The sequence below is a fragment of the Ovis canadensis genome, chromosome 9 (assembly GCF_042477335.2).
Source record: "Ovis canadensis isolate MfBH-ARS-UI-01 breed Bighorn chromosome 9, ARS-UI_OviCan_v2, whole genome shotgun sequence".
In the NCBI taxonomy this organism is placed as follows: Eukaryota; Metazoa; Chordata; class Mammalia; order Artiodactyla; family Bovidae; genus Ovis; species Ovis canadensis.
Genome location: NC_091253.1, coordinates 100405355 through 100423997, shown reverse-complemented (window position 1 = coordinate 100423997; position 18643 = coordinate 100405355). Strand labels below are relative to the sequence as shown.

Below are 18643 nucleotides of genomic sequence, written 5' to 3'. Positions count from 1 at the left end.
GTTTTTGCTTGCAGTGTTTCCGCTCTTACGGCTTTCTCCGACCCCAGCAGATGACTACAACTTTAATTTAGATGACAATGAAGGCGTTTGTGATCTGTTTGATGTCCAGATACTAAATTATTAGATTCCATGGAAACTTGGGACTGTTATCTACCTCTAACTGTGTAACATTTTAGACTTAATAACCTAAGTATTTAAAATAATGAATGTAACACCTTTTTAGTTCACGGATTCTGAAATGTTCTTCCCTAATACTTTCTTTTTGCTTCACAAAACTTCAACCATAAAAACAAAGGATTCTGACTGTTTCAGGAGAAAAAATGACTTCACATCCACCAACCCTCCACCCTCAAGTAATTACTTTCTGAAATTTCAACTTTTCTTCCCATTCTGAACCCTTCTGTTTTTTTTCCCCTTATATGAGAAGACAGTTAAAGCAGACTTCAGGTCACGAAAAACAAAAAAGTTGGCCAAGGGCTCATCAGTTGTTTTGTCTTCCACGTTTACTGCCGCAAGACTGTTCGTGTTTGTGTCCTCCAGGCCAGACATTCACTGCCACTTGTGAAGTGAAGGGTGTGAACTAGGGTATACTGACTGTCTCAGTGAACAGAGTTTGTGAAGTGCCTTCTGTTTTAGCACTTTAAGTTTATCACATTTTGTTGACTTCTGACATTCCACTTTCCTAGGTTATAGGAAAGATCTGTTTATGTAGTTTGTTTTTAAAATGTGCCAATGCCTGTACATTAACAAGATTTTTTAAATAAAATTGTATAAAAGATTAAATTTATTGGTCTTTTTGGGGAATTTGATGCATCATTGGTGTATTACAACTGAGCCATTAACCTTGTAGCTTCATCAACGTTAACTGGTACGTTTTCATGACACTGCTGAGACATCTAGAGAGAAAAAATTACATTTAAAAATTTAGATAACAACTGCAAACAAAAATGACACAGTCTACTGACGTATAACCTATTATCCAATATGATTTCTTCCAGTTGTACCTTTGGAAGTAGAAAATTCCCATATTTAGACTCAAATGTTTTAAAATCTGAATGTGCTATACATACTACAGAGCCAAGCACTAAAAATTACAATCAATATGGGCTTTGAAAATTTGGAATTTATTAGCCAGAACAAAAGCAAGTGATTTCTACTCACCAGTTGTTTCTGCGGAGGTTCAAGGGAAAGGCCTTTTGAGAAGTTTGCCAGTTCCTTCTGTATATCTATAAAAGCTTTATTCACTCTGTTAACTTTTTCATCATTCATAATGTTTATCTTTTAAAAAAAGAAAAAAGAGCAGTAATTCATGATCTTAAAACTATTACAGATAACATATAGGCAACTTTAATCTTATTAAACCCCCAAATCTATAAACTCTTATCCATCCTACCAATTTGTGCAGATAATTCACACTAAAATTTTTAGTCTTATTGAGACACGATAGACAAAAGGTTCTGTTAAAAAAAAAAGAATTACGTAGCTATACCTCTACCTTGACTTTCCTGGTATAAGCAGGCCAGAACACATGCCTATAATCTTTCCAGGCTATGATGCTACCATCTCTTATCTGTGAAACGAGGACCCTGGATAGAACCCTTCCAGTCCCAACAGCGCCTCTCCAAATCCTCCTCGACGGCAGCGCCTGGCAAGTCTCCTGAGAACAGTGGCCCGTGCAGCCCTCCGTGCCTGAGTCTACAAGGCAGGGGTGGCATTCTGTTCACCGCTGCGCCCCAACCGTTTCTCCTTCAAAATCCCAGCTCCTCTGCACCTTACGCTCAAGGACATTCTGACATCCTTCTCACTATTGTCGCCTACCTAAACCATGATTACTTCCTCCTTTGTGAAAGATCTCAAAAGTTGGCTCACTGACCGCCCCCTCGTGCCTGGCATCACTGCTTAGTGGCCTCAACAAGAACCTATCCGATGGTTGCTTAATCTTTTCAGGTCCTCATCTCCAGGGATCTTTCCCATGACTTACCTTGCCATCACTGCCATGCGGTGCCTTAGGCTGCATCACCTCCTTCCTGTCCCTCTAGTTCACTTAGTTTATTAGTAATTCTTAAATCTCACTGAAACCTTTTCTAAGTTCACTACTGTTCACATTTTCCACCTCCACTTCTTCCTTTAGCCTACACAGATCCCATGACCACTCGTCAGTCATTCCTTATACCCTCTTAACTCTCCTCCTTTCCCTTGATCAGACTTGCGTGGCAACTTGGTTAAACTCAACCATCAGCCTTTTCTGAGCCTGAAACGGAAGCTGTAGCAAGTCACAACTGGCCGCCTGGCTTTGTGTAAGTTCATTTCCACCAACTTCAATTTACCTTTTTTATGTGCTGCCTGGCACTCTTACCCTAATAAGTTAGGCTACTTTCTGAGAAAATTATTTGATACTTTCTCCAACCAGGCTGCCTACCCACAGGTCTTTTCCAGTAGCATCCACAGAGTTTCTGGGACTTCTTCTCTAAACAAAGTAATCTTTCTCAAACACACCAAGCTCTCCCCAGCTGGAGGCCTTTGCACTCACTCTTCTTCCTGCCTAGAGCATACTGCTGCTCCCAATACTTAACTGCTCTTGGCGTCACTAGCACCTGTCACGCAGGTCTTGGCTTCAGCATCAACCTTGAAGACAAATCTACAGTTGTCACCCCCAAACTCCAGTCATATCAGTCAGCTTTATTTCCCTTTTAGCATTTCCAAAGACACGAAACTGCTCCACCAAAAAGTTTAATTCATCTAGTTCATGAAGACGGAAAGATAAAATGTTACATTTCTATGGATGATTATAAGTCCTTGAGAGCTGACTCCATCTAGTACTTAAGCTTGAAAACATTTCCTTGAATCATCTTAAGGCATCTACTTGAAGAAATTTCTCATTCCCCAAATATTTTGAAAAGATAAAACAACTCTTTTCATTTTGTATTTTAGGGAACAAAAAACTTAAGCTATTTTCAGGTTTTTATTTGAGTTCTAGGTATCTTCACAGAGAAGTAAGAATTAACTGAGGAGAAAAAGAATGGGTGCTGACTGACAGTCCATGTCTTGGCTCTGTTGAGAGCTTCTTGAATATATATGAGTTTAGAGAGAACTTTTCCATAACTTTTTTTTTTTTTAATGATTTCCAGGCTCTCAGAATTAACTGTTACTTGGAGGCTCATACATTTGCGGTTAAAATGTTTTCCTTTCACACATTTGGGTTCAAGAAAGGGAGGTTATTTTTCTTCATCATTTTTCTTTTTAAAACAAATACTTAAAATCATCTTGCTTTTGTAAGAAAAGTTAAGAACCTACTTTAAATATTAACATTCAGGTTTTCAGTAGCTTTACAATTATGCTTTGCTTGTAAACAGTAAAGTCAGAGTGCTTAAGTGATACTCACCTTCTTAAGATTAGTGGTAACTGGTTTTGCTTTATTTTTAACCTTAAAGCTTTTTTGACTGGCTATGTGGAATACATTCCTGGACTTCTGCCCTCTTAGTTTGTTCTTGGCCATTGTCTAGGAAAAAAAAGAGCTCAATTAAGTTGCCCACATTTATGAACTGTAAATCAATTAAAATTTAGGAAGTAAAGGTACCGACTAAGAAGATCCACCTTACTCCTGATTATTTTTAAAACTGCTACTTGTATTAAATTCCATGTCTTTTTGTCCTACAGATTCTCTTGTTTGAGTGCAGAGTATCTAATTCTTTTCTGCATCTCCAGCACCTGGACTGTAACAGGTTCCACATTAATTTCTGCCAGTTAGAAAAATTAAGTAATATTATCAACACAATTGTTTTTTTTTCAACTTTCTGTGGCATTTGACAATGCTAATAACCATCACCACCTATCCTCCTGCTAGTTTACATACTGGGATTCCACTGGGGTTCCTTTCATACTCTTAAGACTGACTCTCTACTTCCTTCTTTCATTCCTTTTTACTTGCCCCATTTTTACTCCTGTGTGCACCTCCTCAAAGTTAGTCAATCCGTCATGTTTTTGCAACCCCATGGACTGCAGCCCTCCAGACTCCTCTGTCCATGGGATGCTCCAGGCAAGAATACTGGAGTTGGTTGCCATGCCCTCCTCCAGGAGATCTTCCCAACCCAGAAATTGAACTCTGGTCCCCTGCACTGCAGGAAGATTATTTACCTCTGAATTACCAGGGAAGCCCCAGCTCCTCAAAATCAATACTTAATCTCACACATCCAAATCCCAGCCTTACTTTCATGACTTCCATGACTTCATCACTTCTGTGTGAATGGCTCTTGCCTAAAAACTTCAGATGTTATCTTTGTTCTATAGCTAAACACACTAAGGCTATAAATTCTACTTCTGATGTTCAGAAACCTCTCTCAAACCTGTCTTTAACAATGCATGTGAGGAACAATTTCAAAAATATTAATAGTTAAGATTTATTAAGCTTTGACTACATGTACAAGCACTATGCTAACATTTTATGTGCTTTTTAACTAATTTACTTATTACAAAAATACTTTACGGGAGGTACAATTTCATCCTCATTTTATGGATAAAAAAACTGATGCAGAGAGAAGTTAATCTACCCATTGTCACACTGTTAGTAGTCAGGGGATGCCACGATTCAAAGCCAAAAGACTAGATCCTGAGCTCTCATTATGTGACACGGGCTCACATATACATAAAAATAAAACACAAAACCACGATTTAGTACTGCCTAGTTCAGGACTAGGTTATTGCTTTAGTCCCTAGGACTATTTGGTTAGACTCTGGGTTGGACAAACTTTACCCACATGCCGGGAGCCAGCGTGAGGAATTCCACCCGTGACAAGGTCATGCGGCAGAGCTCTGATGGCAAGGCTAATCAGACCTCAGGTTTTCCCCCTGGAATTTCCTGAGCATCCATCCCCCCAAAAATAAGAATCTGCCTGCTTTTCCACTCTTCTGACATTCTCTGGAAAAAAGTCAATTCAGGGCTTTAGTCTTCTGCATTTGAAAGACTGTTTCAATCCAAAAACCCCTCTGATGGCTTTCTAGCCTGCCTGCAGGACTCCTACAGCTGCGCGTGTGATTGTTTGAGGCCTCCTGACTGCAGGAGGCACAGGAAGCTTAAAACATCCTAGGAATGTAGGGGCTTCCGAGGAGTCAAAGTCACTAGAATAGGACTGATTAAAAGTTTCATTTGTTGAGCCAATACTTGCTGCCAAATTTTCATATCCTTTATTTTTTAGATATAGTTGGTATATAGAAAAACAAGTAGTAGACCTGGTATTAGCAACATTAGATCTTTGAGTTAAGTATCTTCTTTGTTATAACCCACTGCACCTTTGTTCTATAGAGATGTAACTTTAATGCTTTAAGGAGATGCAGATTAAAGAAAAACACTTCAGGGGAAATGAAATTAACATTCATTAAGGAAGAGAGCCAAAAAGTGTTAACAAGCCTCTTGGCCAGAAGATAATGTAAATCACCTGAGACCTTTTGTATACAAAAAGATATACAGAAAGAGTCTGGGCTGCTAACACTAAATAATTTTGTATTACCCATTGATCTCTATGTGTAATCAAAAGTATAAAAGGTCTTGAAGGACAATAGAAGGAGAGCCAGTCGCTGGACTAGTTTCCCCGTGTCTCCTCTTTACTCTAATTTCAGGCCGAATCCCATCTGGGGCGTGGAGGCTCGCTAAGTCTACTTACTTGTCCTGGCTTTTAAAATCTGTGAGAGCCCAAGGCGGGGCACTCTCCGATATTCAAACGGGCAACGGCGGCCTAACGTAGATGGTGCAAGCTCCTTGTCTGGAACTTTTATTGGTTTTCCACGTAACCCAAGTTAATCAGCCTCTTCTCTCCACTTAATCTTCCTACTACGCTATTTCTTCCTAATCTAATCTTATATTAATAAATAAGCTTTTCTCGCCGACTCCATCCACCCTTCGAATTCCCTGGATCCACCGGGGCTGGACCCCGGCACCCACAGACCAAATCAGGTCAGGCACCTGCCTCTGTAAATGACTGTTTATTAGAACGCAGCTCTGTCCATTTAATTATGTATGTATTGTCTGTGGCTGCTTTCCTGCTACAACTGTGGCTTGCAAAGCCAAAATTCGGTACTATCTGGCCCTTTTAAGAAAGACTGTCAAGCCCTGGCTTAAGCCATATGCATTCAAGTCTATCCTGCACAGTGGTACGACATGAACAGTCCCAATGTTAAAATCCTTCAATGGCTTCTCCAACTCACAAGCAATATTCTCTGTCCTGACGCTGCAGGAAACCTGATTCTAGCATAAATGTGTCAAAGGTATCTTCTGCTATATCTCTGTAGCCACCTTCAGGTTCAGGTTCAGTCGCTTACTGCGACCCCATGAATCACAGCACGTCAGGCCTCCCTGTCCATCACCATCTCTCGGAGTTCACTCAGACTCACGTCCATCGAGTCCGTGATGCCATCCAGCCATCTCATCCTCGGTCGTCCCCTTCTCCTCCTGCTCCCAATCCCTCCCAGCATCAGAGTCTTTTCCAGTAAGTCAACTCTTTGCATGAGGTGGCCAAAGTACTGGAGCTTCAGCTTTAGCATCATTCCTTCCAAAAAATCCCAGGGTTGATCTCCTTCAGAATGGACTCGTTGAATCTCCTTGCAGTCCAAGGGACTCTCAAGAGTCTTCTCCAACACCACAGTTCAAAAGCATCAATTCTTCAGAGCTCAGCCTTCTTCACAGTCCAACTCTCACATCCATACATGACCACAGGAAAAACCATAGCCTTGACTAGACGGACCTTTGTTGGCCAAGTAATGTCTCTGCTTTTGAATATACTATCTAGGTTGGTCATAACTTTTCTTCCAAGGAGTAAGCATCTTTTAATTTCATGGCTGCAGTCACCATATGCAGTGATTTTGGAGCCCCCAAAAATGAAGTCTGCCACTGTTTGCACTGTTTCCCCATCTATTTCCCATGAAGTGATGGGACCAGATGCCATGATCTTCGTTTTCTGAATGTTGAGCTTTAAGCCAAATTTCCCACTCTCCACTTTCACTTTCATCAACAGGCTTTTTAGTTCCTCTTCACTTTTTGCCATAAGGGTGGTGTCATCTGCATATCTCAGGTTATTGATATTTCTCCCAGCAATCTTGATTCCAGCTTGTGTTTCTTCCAGTCCAGCGTTTCTCATGATGTACTCTGCATATAAGTTAAATGAGCAAGGTGACAATATACAGCCTTGACGTACTCCTTCTCTTATTTGGAACCAGTCTGTTGTTCGATGTCCAGTTCTAACTGTTGCTTCCTGACCTGCATACAGATTTCTCAAGAGGAAGGTCAGGTGGTCTGGTATTCCCATCTCTTTCAGAATTTTCCACCTTAGAATACTAATTAATCTCTGAAGACTCTTTGCACATTCTTCCTTTTTTCCCTTTGCTCACATTGTATCTCTCCTTCAATGTCACACTTTAGGAAACAACAGAAACGGCAAAGTTTCCCCAACCCTAATAGTACTCCTAATTTAAAAAAAAAGAACAGTAGAAAATACGCAATATAGAAGCATAAAATACACATAGAAAGTCACTCCAAATTAATCTAAAATCCTTCCAATAAGTAACCAGAGTCCGATCATTCATTAACCAATTACTATGTGCCAAGTGCGGTACAGAACTCATATGCATCATATGAAACATATACAAACACAGGACACATAGACAGGGGCTGAGACTGGCAGCATAAAGCGGAGTGAGCAAACGGAAAGATCCAACGGGCCTGGGGACTCGGGGAAGGCTCGTGAAGAAGGTGACAGCTAGCGGTAGGCAGGGCGGGTACAGGGGTCGCCCATGGCGACCCCGTGGAAACGAATGACAAAACAACGACTGTACACTGGTCCCCCGCCCCAGGCTGAGGGCCCAGGACTCGGCCTTCCGGCCTGAGCCCGCGGGCCGGCGGCCGAGGACAGCTGCCCAAGGCAGACAGCGACCAAGCCGACCTCCAGACGGCAGCGGCCCGCAAGGCCCGCCCCAGCCCCGCGAAGCTTCGCGCTAGCGCCCGGGAAGTGTCCTTCACTAACCTCTCACCAGGCCTCCGACACCCTCGCGTAGCCTCTCAAGTTCCAGGCGATGCCATCTGCACTCGCGAGGCCCGGAAGTTCCGGGATGAGAGGGCCTATCAAAGGGCCTCCTCAGGGCCGCGGTTCCGCCCCCGGACAAAGTCCCGCCCACAGAGCGTGTTTACGTCCCAGAGCTTGGGGAGTGGGGAGAGGAGGTAAGCCCCGCCCACAGAGCGTGGTCCCGCCCCAGAGCTCGGTGGGTTGACAAGGGTAAGCCCCGCCCACAGAGCGCAGTCCGGTCCAGGAACTTGGTGGGTAGACAGAGGTAAGCCCCGCCCACAGAGCGCGGTCCCCCCCACAGAGCGTGGTCCCGCCCCAGAGCTCGGTGGGTAGACAGGTAAGCCCCGCCCACAGAGCGCGGTCCCAGAGCGCGGTCCCGTCCCACAGGTCGGTTTGTATCGAATATAAGCCCCGCCCTTTCCGCCCACGCTGGTTCCCACCCACTCGACGTAGGACCGCCCATAGGGCCGTCTCCGCCGCGGAGCTCCCGCCGCGGAGCTCCCGCCCCTGAAGGCAGCGCAGCCTCTCCCGCAGCGCGACGTCTTGCCCGCCGTGTGAAGTCCCGCACGGTAGCGTGTCTGGCTCGCTGCTTCCTTGAGGCGCTCTCCCCCGGGGAGACACGGAAGACGCGGCGCGCCTCGAGCTCCTCGCGCAGGCTCGCGTACAGAAGCCTGGAGGCGCGTCTTGGTCACCAGAGCCGCGCGGGCCGTCTCACAGGGGTCGGCCCTCGGCCGCGTCCTGCGGGCTGGCCGGGCAGCACTCCCGGGACGCGGCGCCGCGCGCCGCTGGGGGCGCCCCAGGCTCGCTGGGCGGCGCAGAGCGCCTAGGGTCTGAGCGGATCCAGGGCTAGCGCTGGGACTTCCTAGGGGAGGACTGTAATGAGCTGGAGTTGAAGTGCTTTCCTGAGTCAGATGAGAACTTCTGACAGTACGGCAGACGCACAGGAAAGTAAACTAGCCATGCAGCAAGAATGAAGTGAGAGCCGCCCGGTCGTGTCCGTGGGATTCTCCAGGCTGGAACACTGGAGTGGGTATTTCCCTCTCTAGTACTGAAAGCTACCCTTCAATGAAATATGCGTTTCTTGTGAGGAGCCCATTAATTGTCATGAAAAGCTTCATGATTGATTATAGGAATGCAGAGTCTTTTCTTCCTTTAACCCGTCAGTGACAGAAGAATTTATGTTCAGACTAAGTCATGCCTGACTCTTTGCGACCCCATGGACAGGCTCCTCTGTCCCTGAGATTTTCCAGGCAACGATACTGAAGTGGGTTGCCATTTCCTTCTCCAGGGGATCTTCCCAACCCAGGGATGGAACCCGGGTCTCCTGCACTGCAGGCAGATTCTTTACCTACTGAGCTACAAGGGAAGCCTAATCATTTATAACATATTCTATATAATAAAGTAGAGCAGACAGGACCTTCCATCTTTTTGTCAAGGTCAGGTTCCTGGAAATATCTGTACGGCAAGAATCAGTAACACTCTGCAGTGAAGGAAAAACGACACTTCCTCAGTTCAGTTCAGTTCAGTCGCTCAGTCGTGTCCGACTCTGCGACCCCATGAATCACAGCATGCCAGGCCTCCCTGTCCATCACCAACCCCCGGAGTTCACTCAGACTTGCGTCCATCGAGTCAGTGATGCCATCCAGCCATCTCATCCTCTATCGTCCCCTTCTGCCCCCAATCCCTCCCAGCATCAGAGTCTTTTCCAATGAGTCGACTCTTCACATGAGGTGGCCAAAGTACTGGAGTTTCAGCTTCAGCATTATCCCCTCCAAAGAAATCCCAGGGCTGATCTTTAGAATGGACTGCTTGGATTTTCCTGTAGTCCAAGGGACTCTCAAGAGTCTTCTCCAACACCACAGTTCAAAAGCATCAATTCTTCAGAGCTCAGCCTTCTTCACAGTCCAACTCTCACATCTATACATGACCACAGGAAAAACCATAGCCTTGACTAGACGGACCTTAGTCGGCAAAGTAATATCTCTGCTTTTAAATATACTATCTAGGTTGGTCATCACTTTTCTTCCAAGGAGTAAGTGTCTTTTAATTTCATGGCTGCAGTCACCATATGTAGTGATTTTGGAGCCCCCCAAAATAAAGTTTGACACTGTTTGCACTGTTTCCCCATCTGTTTCCCATGAAGTGATGGAACCAGATGCGATGATCTTCATTTTCTGAATGTTGAGCTTTAAGCCAATTTTTTCACTCTCCACTTTCACTTTCATCAAGAGGCTTTTTAGCTCCTCTTCACTTTCTGCCTTAAGGGTGGTGTCATCTGCATATCTGAGGTTATTGATATTTCTCCCGGGAATCTTGGTTCCAGCTTGTGTTTCTTCCAGTCCAGCGTTTCTCATGATGTACTCTGCATATAAGGTATTCTAAAGCTGTAGGAGGTGGATCACAGGCTTTATATTATTACTATTTATTTTCTATAACTTAAATATCATATTACTGGTATGTATGTTTGTCTCTCAACTAGTACATACATTCTTCAGGGGCCAGGTTCACTACTCACCTTTATATTTCCATTCAGGATTGTATATTTCCAGTGCATGGAAGGTGTGGCATAAACATTTGCTGAATGAAATACAATTTCCTTAAGTATAAGAAGCAGAGAAGAGATTGTAGCCAATACACTAAAAATGACTTTAAAGCTTTAAAGCTTTAAATGACTATCAGCTTTAGCACGACTGAAAAATACCCAGAACACTTCTTTTTAGCTTCTTGTAGTACTGTTCCTTGGAAGTGATATGTGTTTGACAAATATGTTTTTAATTTAATTAAGCAGATTTTATTCAGAGTAATATCCTGGCCAAATGCTTAGAAATCCTGAACCTGAACTAATTACAGTCACAAAGGATGGCTTGTGTATGAAATATCTGAAGGTGAGGAACAATGAAATCCCTATCACAAAGGCAATAAAGGTATTCAGAGTACATGAAATCCTTTCACATTTTTTGTGATACTAGGTTAAAATGCAAGCAATGGTTAAAAGTTATAGGAATTGGGGAATACTTAGAAAATACATGTTTAAAACAGAAAATTGGTAACTGCAAAGGAGACAGTGAGCTATTAAATTATCATTTGGCACTCCAGATTTCAACAGTGTTTAAAGCAAAATTAAAGGCTGCTGTGATTTGTAATTACCATGTTTAGTTGACAATGTAAACACTCAAGTTGCCTAAAGCTCAGCAATGATTTTGAGATTTTTTTCTGTTGATATTGTTCTGTTCAGAGTCTATATGAGGCAGGAGGCATATGGGCTCCCCAGGGTAAAGCAATCTACTTTACCCCAGTGTAAAGTACAGATTCATTCTCTACTGACCAAAACACCAAGACAAGAATAGCAGGGCAATCAAAGGGAGAAGATTGGACCCTGCACAGACCACATATTTCTCGTCCCAAGGTCAGGAGACCCTCCCTGGCCGCATATGCACATAAAAGGCTCCTTTGCTGTTCTACCCAGATGCCTTTTTGGTAGGATTCATCTTGGCTAAGATGTGTGCACACACATGGGAAGATCCTGAAATATACAGAATATGGACTGTGAACCCAGGCAAATCAAAATGAGTGGCCAGAGGAAATCTGGAAGAAATGCCGCACATACGTGATTTAAACTGCCACCAGGGCACAACTCGGGGACTCTGTCTCTGAGCCTGCCCATGTGTCTATCCATACGTACTGTACTTTTCCTCCTAATAAATATGTGCTTCACCACTTTCTGTCTTGTGGAAGTTCTTTTCTGCAGCGCCAAAGGGCCGGGGCCCTTGTCACTAACTGCTGGTCTGGTCCCTGGGATCTGGTGCTTTCGCTGCTGTGACCCAGCCTCCATCTCTGGTTGGGAGCCCCAGCCGTGCTCCAAGGCATTGCAGGCCCAGGCCACCCAAAATCATATCTAGACTGAAGTCGACAGTTTCCGACTGTCTTTTTGTGTGTGGTTTGTTCAGAGCTATGTTGTTCTGAAATCCTACTAAGACTTATATAATTGTCTATATTTTTAAAAATAAGATAGAAATTATTGAAAACTATAAGGATTTCATGAACATCTTTTTATCCTTTTGGATTAGAAAAGTCATGAAGAGTGCTTGTAGAAATTCGGGAAATTCAGAAAAGCATAAAGAAGGAAGTGAACAGCCAGCAGTTACTGCATTCTGCCTTAACTCACCACAGTCTTTCTCTCGTTTGGATTACTGTAATAGCTTCCTAACTGGTTCCCCTGCTGTAATCTCTACCCATCCCAGAAGGAATCCTGCCAAGATGTTAATCAGATCATGTCATTCCTTAGCTCAGAAGTTCCAGTATTTCCCACATCACTTAGGATAAAGGCCAAAATCCTTAAAATGGCCAGTGAAGCCCTATTTGACAACCTTCCTCCCCCCACCTCCTCACCCCACCCCTGAACCCTGAATGCTTTCTTACTTCTGTGCCTGGAGTGCTCACCCACTAAATATCTGTAAAGCTCCTCCCTCTCCTCTTTGAATGTGTGTTCAGTCACTCAGTCATATCTAACCCATGGTGACCCCGTGGACTGTAGCCCACCAAGCTCCTCTGTCCATGGGATTTTCCAGCAAGAATACTGGAGTTGGTTCCTATTTCCTCCTCCAAGGGATCTTCCCGACCCAGAGAGCGAAACGCACCCTGCAGCCCACCCTCCGTCAACTCCCACCCAACTCCTGCGTCTCCTGGATTGGCAGGCAGATTCTTCGCCTCTGTGCCACCTGGGAACCTCTTTCCTGTCTTCTCTCATACGCCCTTGATTTCAGTGAGGGCTTCACGACTGCCTCTGTAAAATTCCAAGGCCTCCCACATCCCTGCCCTCCTTCTCCACCATCTATTATCACCACATAGCATCCCATATGTTTGTTTACTTTGCCTATTACCCGGCTCCTCCTGCTAGAATGTGAGCTCCATAAAGGCAAAGCATTTTATCTGGTTTTATGTGCTGCTGTATTAGTTCTCTAAAGCATAATGAATCACTCCAAAATTGAGTTGCTCAAAATAAGAGTCTTCATTTATTTTCTCATGATTTCAGTGGGCTTGGAATTTGTGAGAGGCTTAGCTTGATGGTTCTGGCCCAGGGTCTTTCAAGAGATTCAGTTAGATATCGGCCGAGACTCCAGGCATCTGAGGGCTTGGCTGAGACTGGAGGGTTTTCTTGCAAAGCAACTCACATGGCAGCAAGCTGGTGCTGGCTATTGCCAGGTTGCCCCAAATCCCCTCCTGAACTTCTCTGCTGGACTGCTTCAGTGTCCTCTGCTGTGGAAGTGGGCTGGTCCCAGACTGAATGACCCAAGAAAGCCAGGGAGAAACTCCAATATCTTTTATGCCCTAGACTCAGAAGTTGTACACCTTTGCTTCCACTGAATTTTTTACAGTTATACCTGCTGGCCCTATTCGGTGGAGGAGACTACAAAAGGAGCTGAACTCTAGGTGAGGATCATTGAAGACTATCTTGGAAGCTGGTTAGTGCAGCAGCTGTATCCTCTGTGCCTATAACAGTGCCTGGCAAGTAAAGGGAGCCCAACAGATAGTTTTGAACAATGAATAAATTCCACCACTTAACTTTCTAAAAATATATTTCTTTGCAGCCTTTTTTTCTAAACAGATAAACTATGTTGTTTCTTAAAAATTGGAATTTTTTTCGATAATTTATAATTTATAAATGTAAACATATACACTTAATAAGCATATTTTAAAATATACTTAGTATCTTTCTAAAGTTACATCTTGTTGATGTTTGATATTATTTCGATCATCATATCATCATTTCCATTGTTTCTAGATTTCTTCTCTTATGAATATGTTGTGATGAACACCCTTCTACATAAACCTTTGAGCAATCTAAGATTTTCTTGGAGAGCATGACGATGAATAAGATCTAAGATTATACATACTTGAAATACTTGATTTAAGTTACCAAATTGTTTCCAGAAATAGAAATATATGTTTTATGTTTCTACCAATAGTTAGAACTGGACATGCATGGAACAACAGACTGGTTCCAAATAGGAAAAGGAGTACGTCAAGGCTGTATATTGTCACCCTGCTAATTTAACTTACATGCAGAGTACATCATGAGAAATGCTGGGCTGGAAGAAGCACAAGCTGAAATCAAGATTGCTGGGAGAAATATCAATAACCTCAGATATACAGATGATACCACCCTTATGGCAGAAATTGAAGAGGAACTAAAAAGCCTCTTGATGAAAGTGAAAGAGGAGAGTAAAGCTCAACATTCAGAAAACTAAGATCATGACATCTCGTCCCATCACTTCATGGGAAATAGATGGGGAAACAATGTCAGACTTTATTTTTTGGGGCTCCAAAATCACTGCAGATGGTGACTGCAGCCATGAAATTAAAAGACTCTTACTCTTTGGAAGGAAAATGATGATAGCATATTGGGAAGCAGAGACATTACTTTGCCAGCAAAAGTCCGTCTAGTCAAGGCTATGGTTTTTCCTGTGGTCATGTATGGATGTGAGAGTTGGACTGTGAAGAAGGCTGAGCACCGAAGAATTGATGCTTTTGAACTGTGGTGTTGGAGAAGACTCTTGAGAGTCCCTTGGACTGCAAGGAAATCCAGCGCAAGGAGATCAGCCCTGGGATTTCTTTGGAAGGAATGAGGCTAAAGCTGAAACTCCAGTACTTTAGCCACCTCATGTGAAGAGTTGACTCATTGGAAAAGACTCTGATGCTGGGAGGGATTGGGGGCAGGAGGAAAAGGGGATGACAGAGGATGAGATGGCTGGATGGCATCACGGACTCGATGGATGTGAGTCTGAGTGAACTCCGGGAGTTGGTGATGGACAGAGAGGCCTGGCGTGCTGTGATTCATGGGGTCGCAAAGAGTCGGACACGACTGAGCTACTGGAACGGAACTGAACCAACAGTGTATGGACATGCCTATTTCACTGCATCCGTATGAATGTGGAATGTTGATGCCTTTTAAGAAACTGAAGTTTTGGTTAGGAAGAAAGTGCATAAAGACCTTTATAGAATTCTATGTCTTTTGAACTTCATTATATGTTTAAAGTGCCGTTTTCTTTCTCTTATGTTTTTGTCACATCAACAGGTTGTTAAGGAGTCAAAATTGATAAAATTTAGAGGTGAGGGGAGAGACAAGTTGGAAATATGAGTAGCAGGTTTCTGCCTTGTGCAGCTGAGTGTGTGATAGTGCCATTTAATGACAGAGAGAAATTTGTGCAAAGGAGAACGGGGCGGAGGAGAGGGAGAAGTCATTCCTTACTGGACAGCTGAACTTGCAGCAGTTGAGTACAGTCCAGGGGATCCAGAACTGCACTGCCCAGCATAGTAGCCACTGAGCCCATACGGCCATCAGTCACTTATAATAAGGCGGGGTGAACAGAGGCAGTCTGTCAGAGTGAAATACAAATCAGGTTTAGAAGACTTCCTAAGAAAAAAGAATTTAGAATATACAGTGTTTCACTTAAGATCCAACCAGGAGACAGAAATCACACAGTAACTTGAACAGGAAACGTTTACTGTAAAGAATTATTAACTCTAAAAGGGAGTAAGATGTCAGAGAACACTCAGGAATACCCTTCGGCTAAGAGAGTTTCCAAGGAAGGACAAGCTTGGTGGTTGGCCTCCTGTCCGAAGTGAGGACTCAGATCAATGGAGAAGCCTGGTTGCTGCCCATTGGACAGAAGAGAAGTTTCAAGGTGGCCCAGATCGGAGCTGGTCCATAGATGCCAGGCAAGCAGAAACACCCTTCCAGGGTACAGAGGAATACGTCTGGCATGCAGGTTTGCAAAAGGGACTCAGGGATGGGAAATCAGCTCTTGTCAGGGCGATACACAGCCTAGAGTGTATGGTACAGGTCCTGGTCATGAGCACCGTGGTGGATGCTGTCCGTGGGGCATACCGCCTGAGGCTGGTGAGCAGTTGGGCACAGCGAGCGGGGGCGTCTCTGTGCCAACAGGGTGGCATGGCAGCTGGGCCATGTGGGGTCCGCCCTGGGAGGGGCAGAGAGACAGTCACTGGGCTGGGGCTGAGGCTGTGAGCTTGCCGAGTGACTGCGCACGCTTGGTGTGAGGCTGCGGCAAGGCGCCCCTGCAAGCACACTCACACGTGTCCCTGCCAGGTGCCCAAGAGGAGCAAGAAGAAAACATAAAAAAACACAGCATGCCAGAACCAGGAAGGCAGTCTCCCCCCTTACAGAGTCCCTCCACGGAGAAAACACCCTTTGTGCTTGCTGCAAAGAGATTCTTAAAGCTCTGTTATCACAGAGCAGGTAGTTCAATGCTGAATTTCATAATGGCATTTAATCTAATATTAATCACTAATAATAAACTGATAATTGGCACACTCGTTAATTTTTTTTATTAATTCATGTTGAAACAATGAGGTTTTGGATATATCGGGTTAAATAAGACACATCACTTAAACAAACGTCACTTTTGTTTCCACTTTTCTAAAAAAAAAATGTAAACAGTTGAGAATGTAAAATGTGGATAATGCTGGAAGAGCATTATCCATCATTAGTGGATATCCAGCAAAAGTGGATATCTGATCTCTGGAGATTATATCCTGGAAATTGATGGAAGGACCTAGAGGAGCATGCAGAGAGAGGAGAGATCCTGGGGGGAGGCCCAGTCCCCCAAAATTTAAAGGTTTGTGTGATGGTTAATTTCTTCTGTCAACCTGACTGGGTCACAGGATGCCAGGATGTTTGGTCAAGTACTATCCTGGGTGTTTCTATGGGGATGTGTTTGCATGAAATTGGCATTGAAATCAGTGGATGGAGTGAAGCAAATTGTCCTGCTCAATGTGTGTGGCTCTTCCCCTTCAACTGAAGGCCTGAATGAAACAAAAAGACTAAGCCTTTCCCAAGTAAGGCAGACTTCCTCCTGCCTGACCACCTATGAACCAGGACAGAAGCTTTTCACCTCCCTCAGACTAGGACCGAAACACTGGCTCTTCCCGGGTCACCACTGGCCAGCCTTCAGACCAGGTCTGCACCATTGACTCTTCAGGGTCCTCAGCTTGCTGGGTCATCCTGCAGATCTGGGGACTTGTCAGCCTCCATAGTTGTGTGGACCAATTCCTTATAATAAACATCTTTACAACACAGACACACCCGCACTGTGTGCGCTTGTATCTCTGGATAAAACTTACTAACATAGTTGAATAGAAAGAGAAAAGGGCTTCCCAGGTGGTGCTGCAGTAAAGAATCTGCCTGGCAATGCAGGAGATGCAAGAGACGCAAGTTCAATGGCTGGATCAGAAAGATCCCCTGGAGAAGGAAATGTCAACCCACTCCAGTGTTCTTGACTGGAAAAGTCCAAGGATGGAGGAGCCTGGTGGCGACTGAGTGACTGAATACACATAGAGAGAAAAACCCAAGAAATACCAGAGGCGATGGGTGGGTAGCCAATGGGAGCTCTAAGTATGTGCTGGGAGAAACTTCCCCCTAAGAGAGAAAATTCTAGAACACATTCTTAGTATGCTGATAGCAATGATGATAGTGTGGGGTTGGTAATGTCAGTTATAAAGGATATAATGGTGTGCAGAGTGGGAGGTTTTGTTAAGTGTGCAAGGGTAGTGCATCAGACCTTCAGTAGTGGAATGGTGGGGTCCAGGTGAGGCTGTATCAAGCCTTGCTTGGTAATGAGATGGAGATATGGGTACTGTTCTTGATAGAATAGACTGCCCTTTCCTAGAGGACAAAACAGGATAAATAAGCTTTAGAAGAGCTGATGACAGAATGTCTGTTAGCACCCAAATTTATCTCTGTCATTATGTTTCAAAATGTTGGCAGGAATAGAGTGACATTGACTTACTCATTCCAAGTCAAGGAATAACTAAATTCTTTGGCACTTGAATTATTCTGGCATCAATTATCTGGACTTTTCAACACCTTTCTGATGTTTATGCAACTTCCTTTTCTTTTAAGTAATCTTGGCTCTCCTTTGTCACTCTTTATCTGCTTTTATACTACATTCAAATAAGACACAAAATACTATAAAATAGGGTATGGATACATTTCTACTGGTTTAAAAAGCAATGTGAGATTAAACAAAAGACCAAAATGTAGAAGGCAGGGTTCTAGCAATGTGCTCTTCTCTGATCCTAAAGGACAAACTGTTTAGCTTCTGAAAGTTGTAATCTGGGAAGTGGCTTAAGAACTGACTCTTGATAGACACTTTCCAGTTCTGATCTGAGAGTTCTCATCCAGGTGTGAAATCTCAGTCCCTTGAACAAGACCTTTAGCAGCTTTGGGCCTCAGTGTAGTCTCCTGGAGAGCCTGCCTTATGCAATTCTAACCTCAGGATAACCTTCAGTTCAGTTCAGTTCAGTCGCTCAGTCGTGTCCGACTCTTTGTGACCCCATGAATCTCAGCACGCCAGGCCTCCCTGTCCATCACCATCTCCCGGAGTTCACTCAGACTCACGTCCATCGAGTCCGTGATGCCATCCAGCCATCTCATCCTCGGTCATCCCCTTCTCCTCCTGCCCCCAATCCCTCCCAGCATCAGAGTCTTTTCCAATGAGTCAACTCTTCACATGAGGTGGCCAAAGTACTGGAGCTTCAGCTTTAGCCTCATTCCTTCCAAAGAAATCCCAGAGCTG

The 18643-nt window shown here is 44.1% G+C and overlaps 2 protein-coding genes across 3 annotated transcripts in view; one reads left to right on the top strand and one right to left on the bottom strand.

The window, feature by feature from the left end:
• The window catches only part of E2F5 (E2F transcription factor 5), a 33369-nt gene extending 32586 nt beyond the window's left edge, over positions 1-783 (top strand). For both annotated transcript variants that reach the window (XM_069600691.1, XM_069600692.1), the window contains exon 8: positions 15-783. In XM_069600691.1, coding sequence (XP_069456792.1) covers positions 15-124 — 110 coding nt within the window. In that variant the 3' untranslated portion in view covers positions 125-783. The remainder of the gene's footprint in view (positions 1-14) is intronic.
• On the bottom strand, positions 767-8470 carry RBIS (ribosomal biogenesis factor). Its single transcript, XM_069600693.1, has 4 exons — positions 8010-8470; positions 3383-3499; positions 1162-1278; positions 767-896 (listed from the first exon to the last, which is right to left on the bottom strand). The coding sequence occupies exons 2-4, from the start codon at positions 3494-3496 to the stop codon at positions 825-827; spliced, it is 303 nt and encodes a 100-aa protein (XP_069456794.1). The 5' UTR covers positions 3497-3499; positions 8010-8470; the 3' UTR covers positions 767-824.
• Positions 8471-18643: the final 10173 nt, after the last annotated feature.

What these genes read in the sequence shown, in the direction of transcription:
- RBIS (XM_069600693.1), bottom strand. Translation starts at nt 3,496, where the DNA reads ATGGCCAAGAACAAACTAAGAGGGCAGAAGTCCAGGAATGTATTCCAC. An exon ending in TTACCACTAATCTTAAGAAG is followed by an intron (nt 1,279 to 3,382) that starts GTGAGTATCACT and finishes TTTTTTTAAAAG; the next exon opens with ATAAACATTATGAATGATGA. An exon ending in AACCTCCGCAGAAACAACTG is followed by an intron (nt 897 to 1,161) that starts GTGAGTAGAAAT and finishes TTTTCTCTCTAG; the next exon opens with ATGTCTCAGCAGTGTCATGA.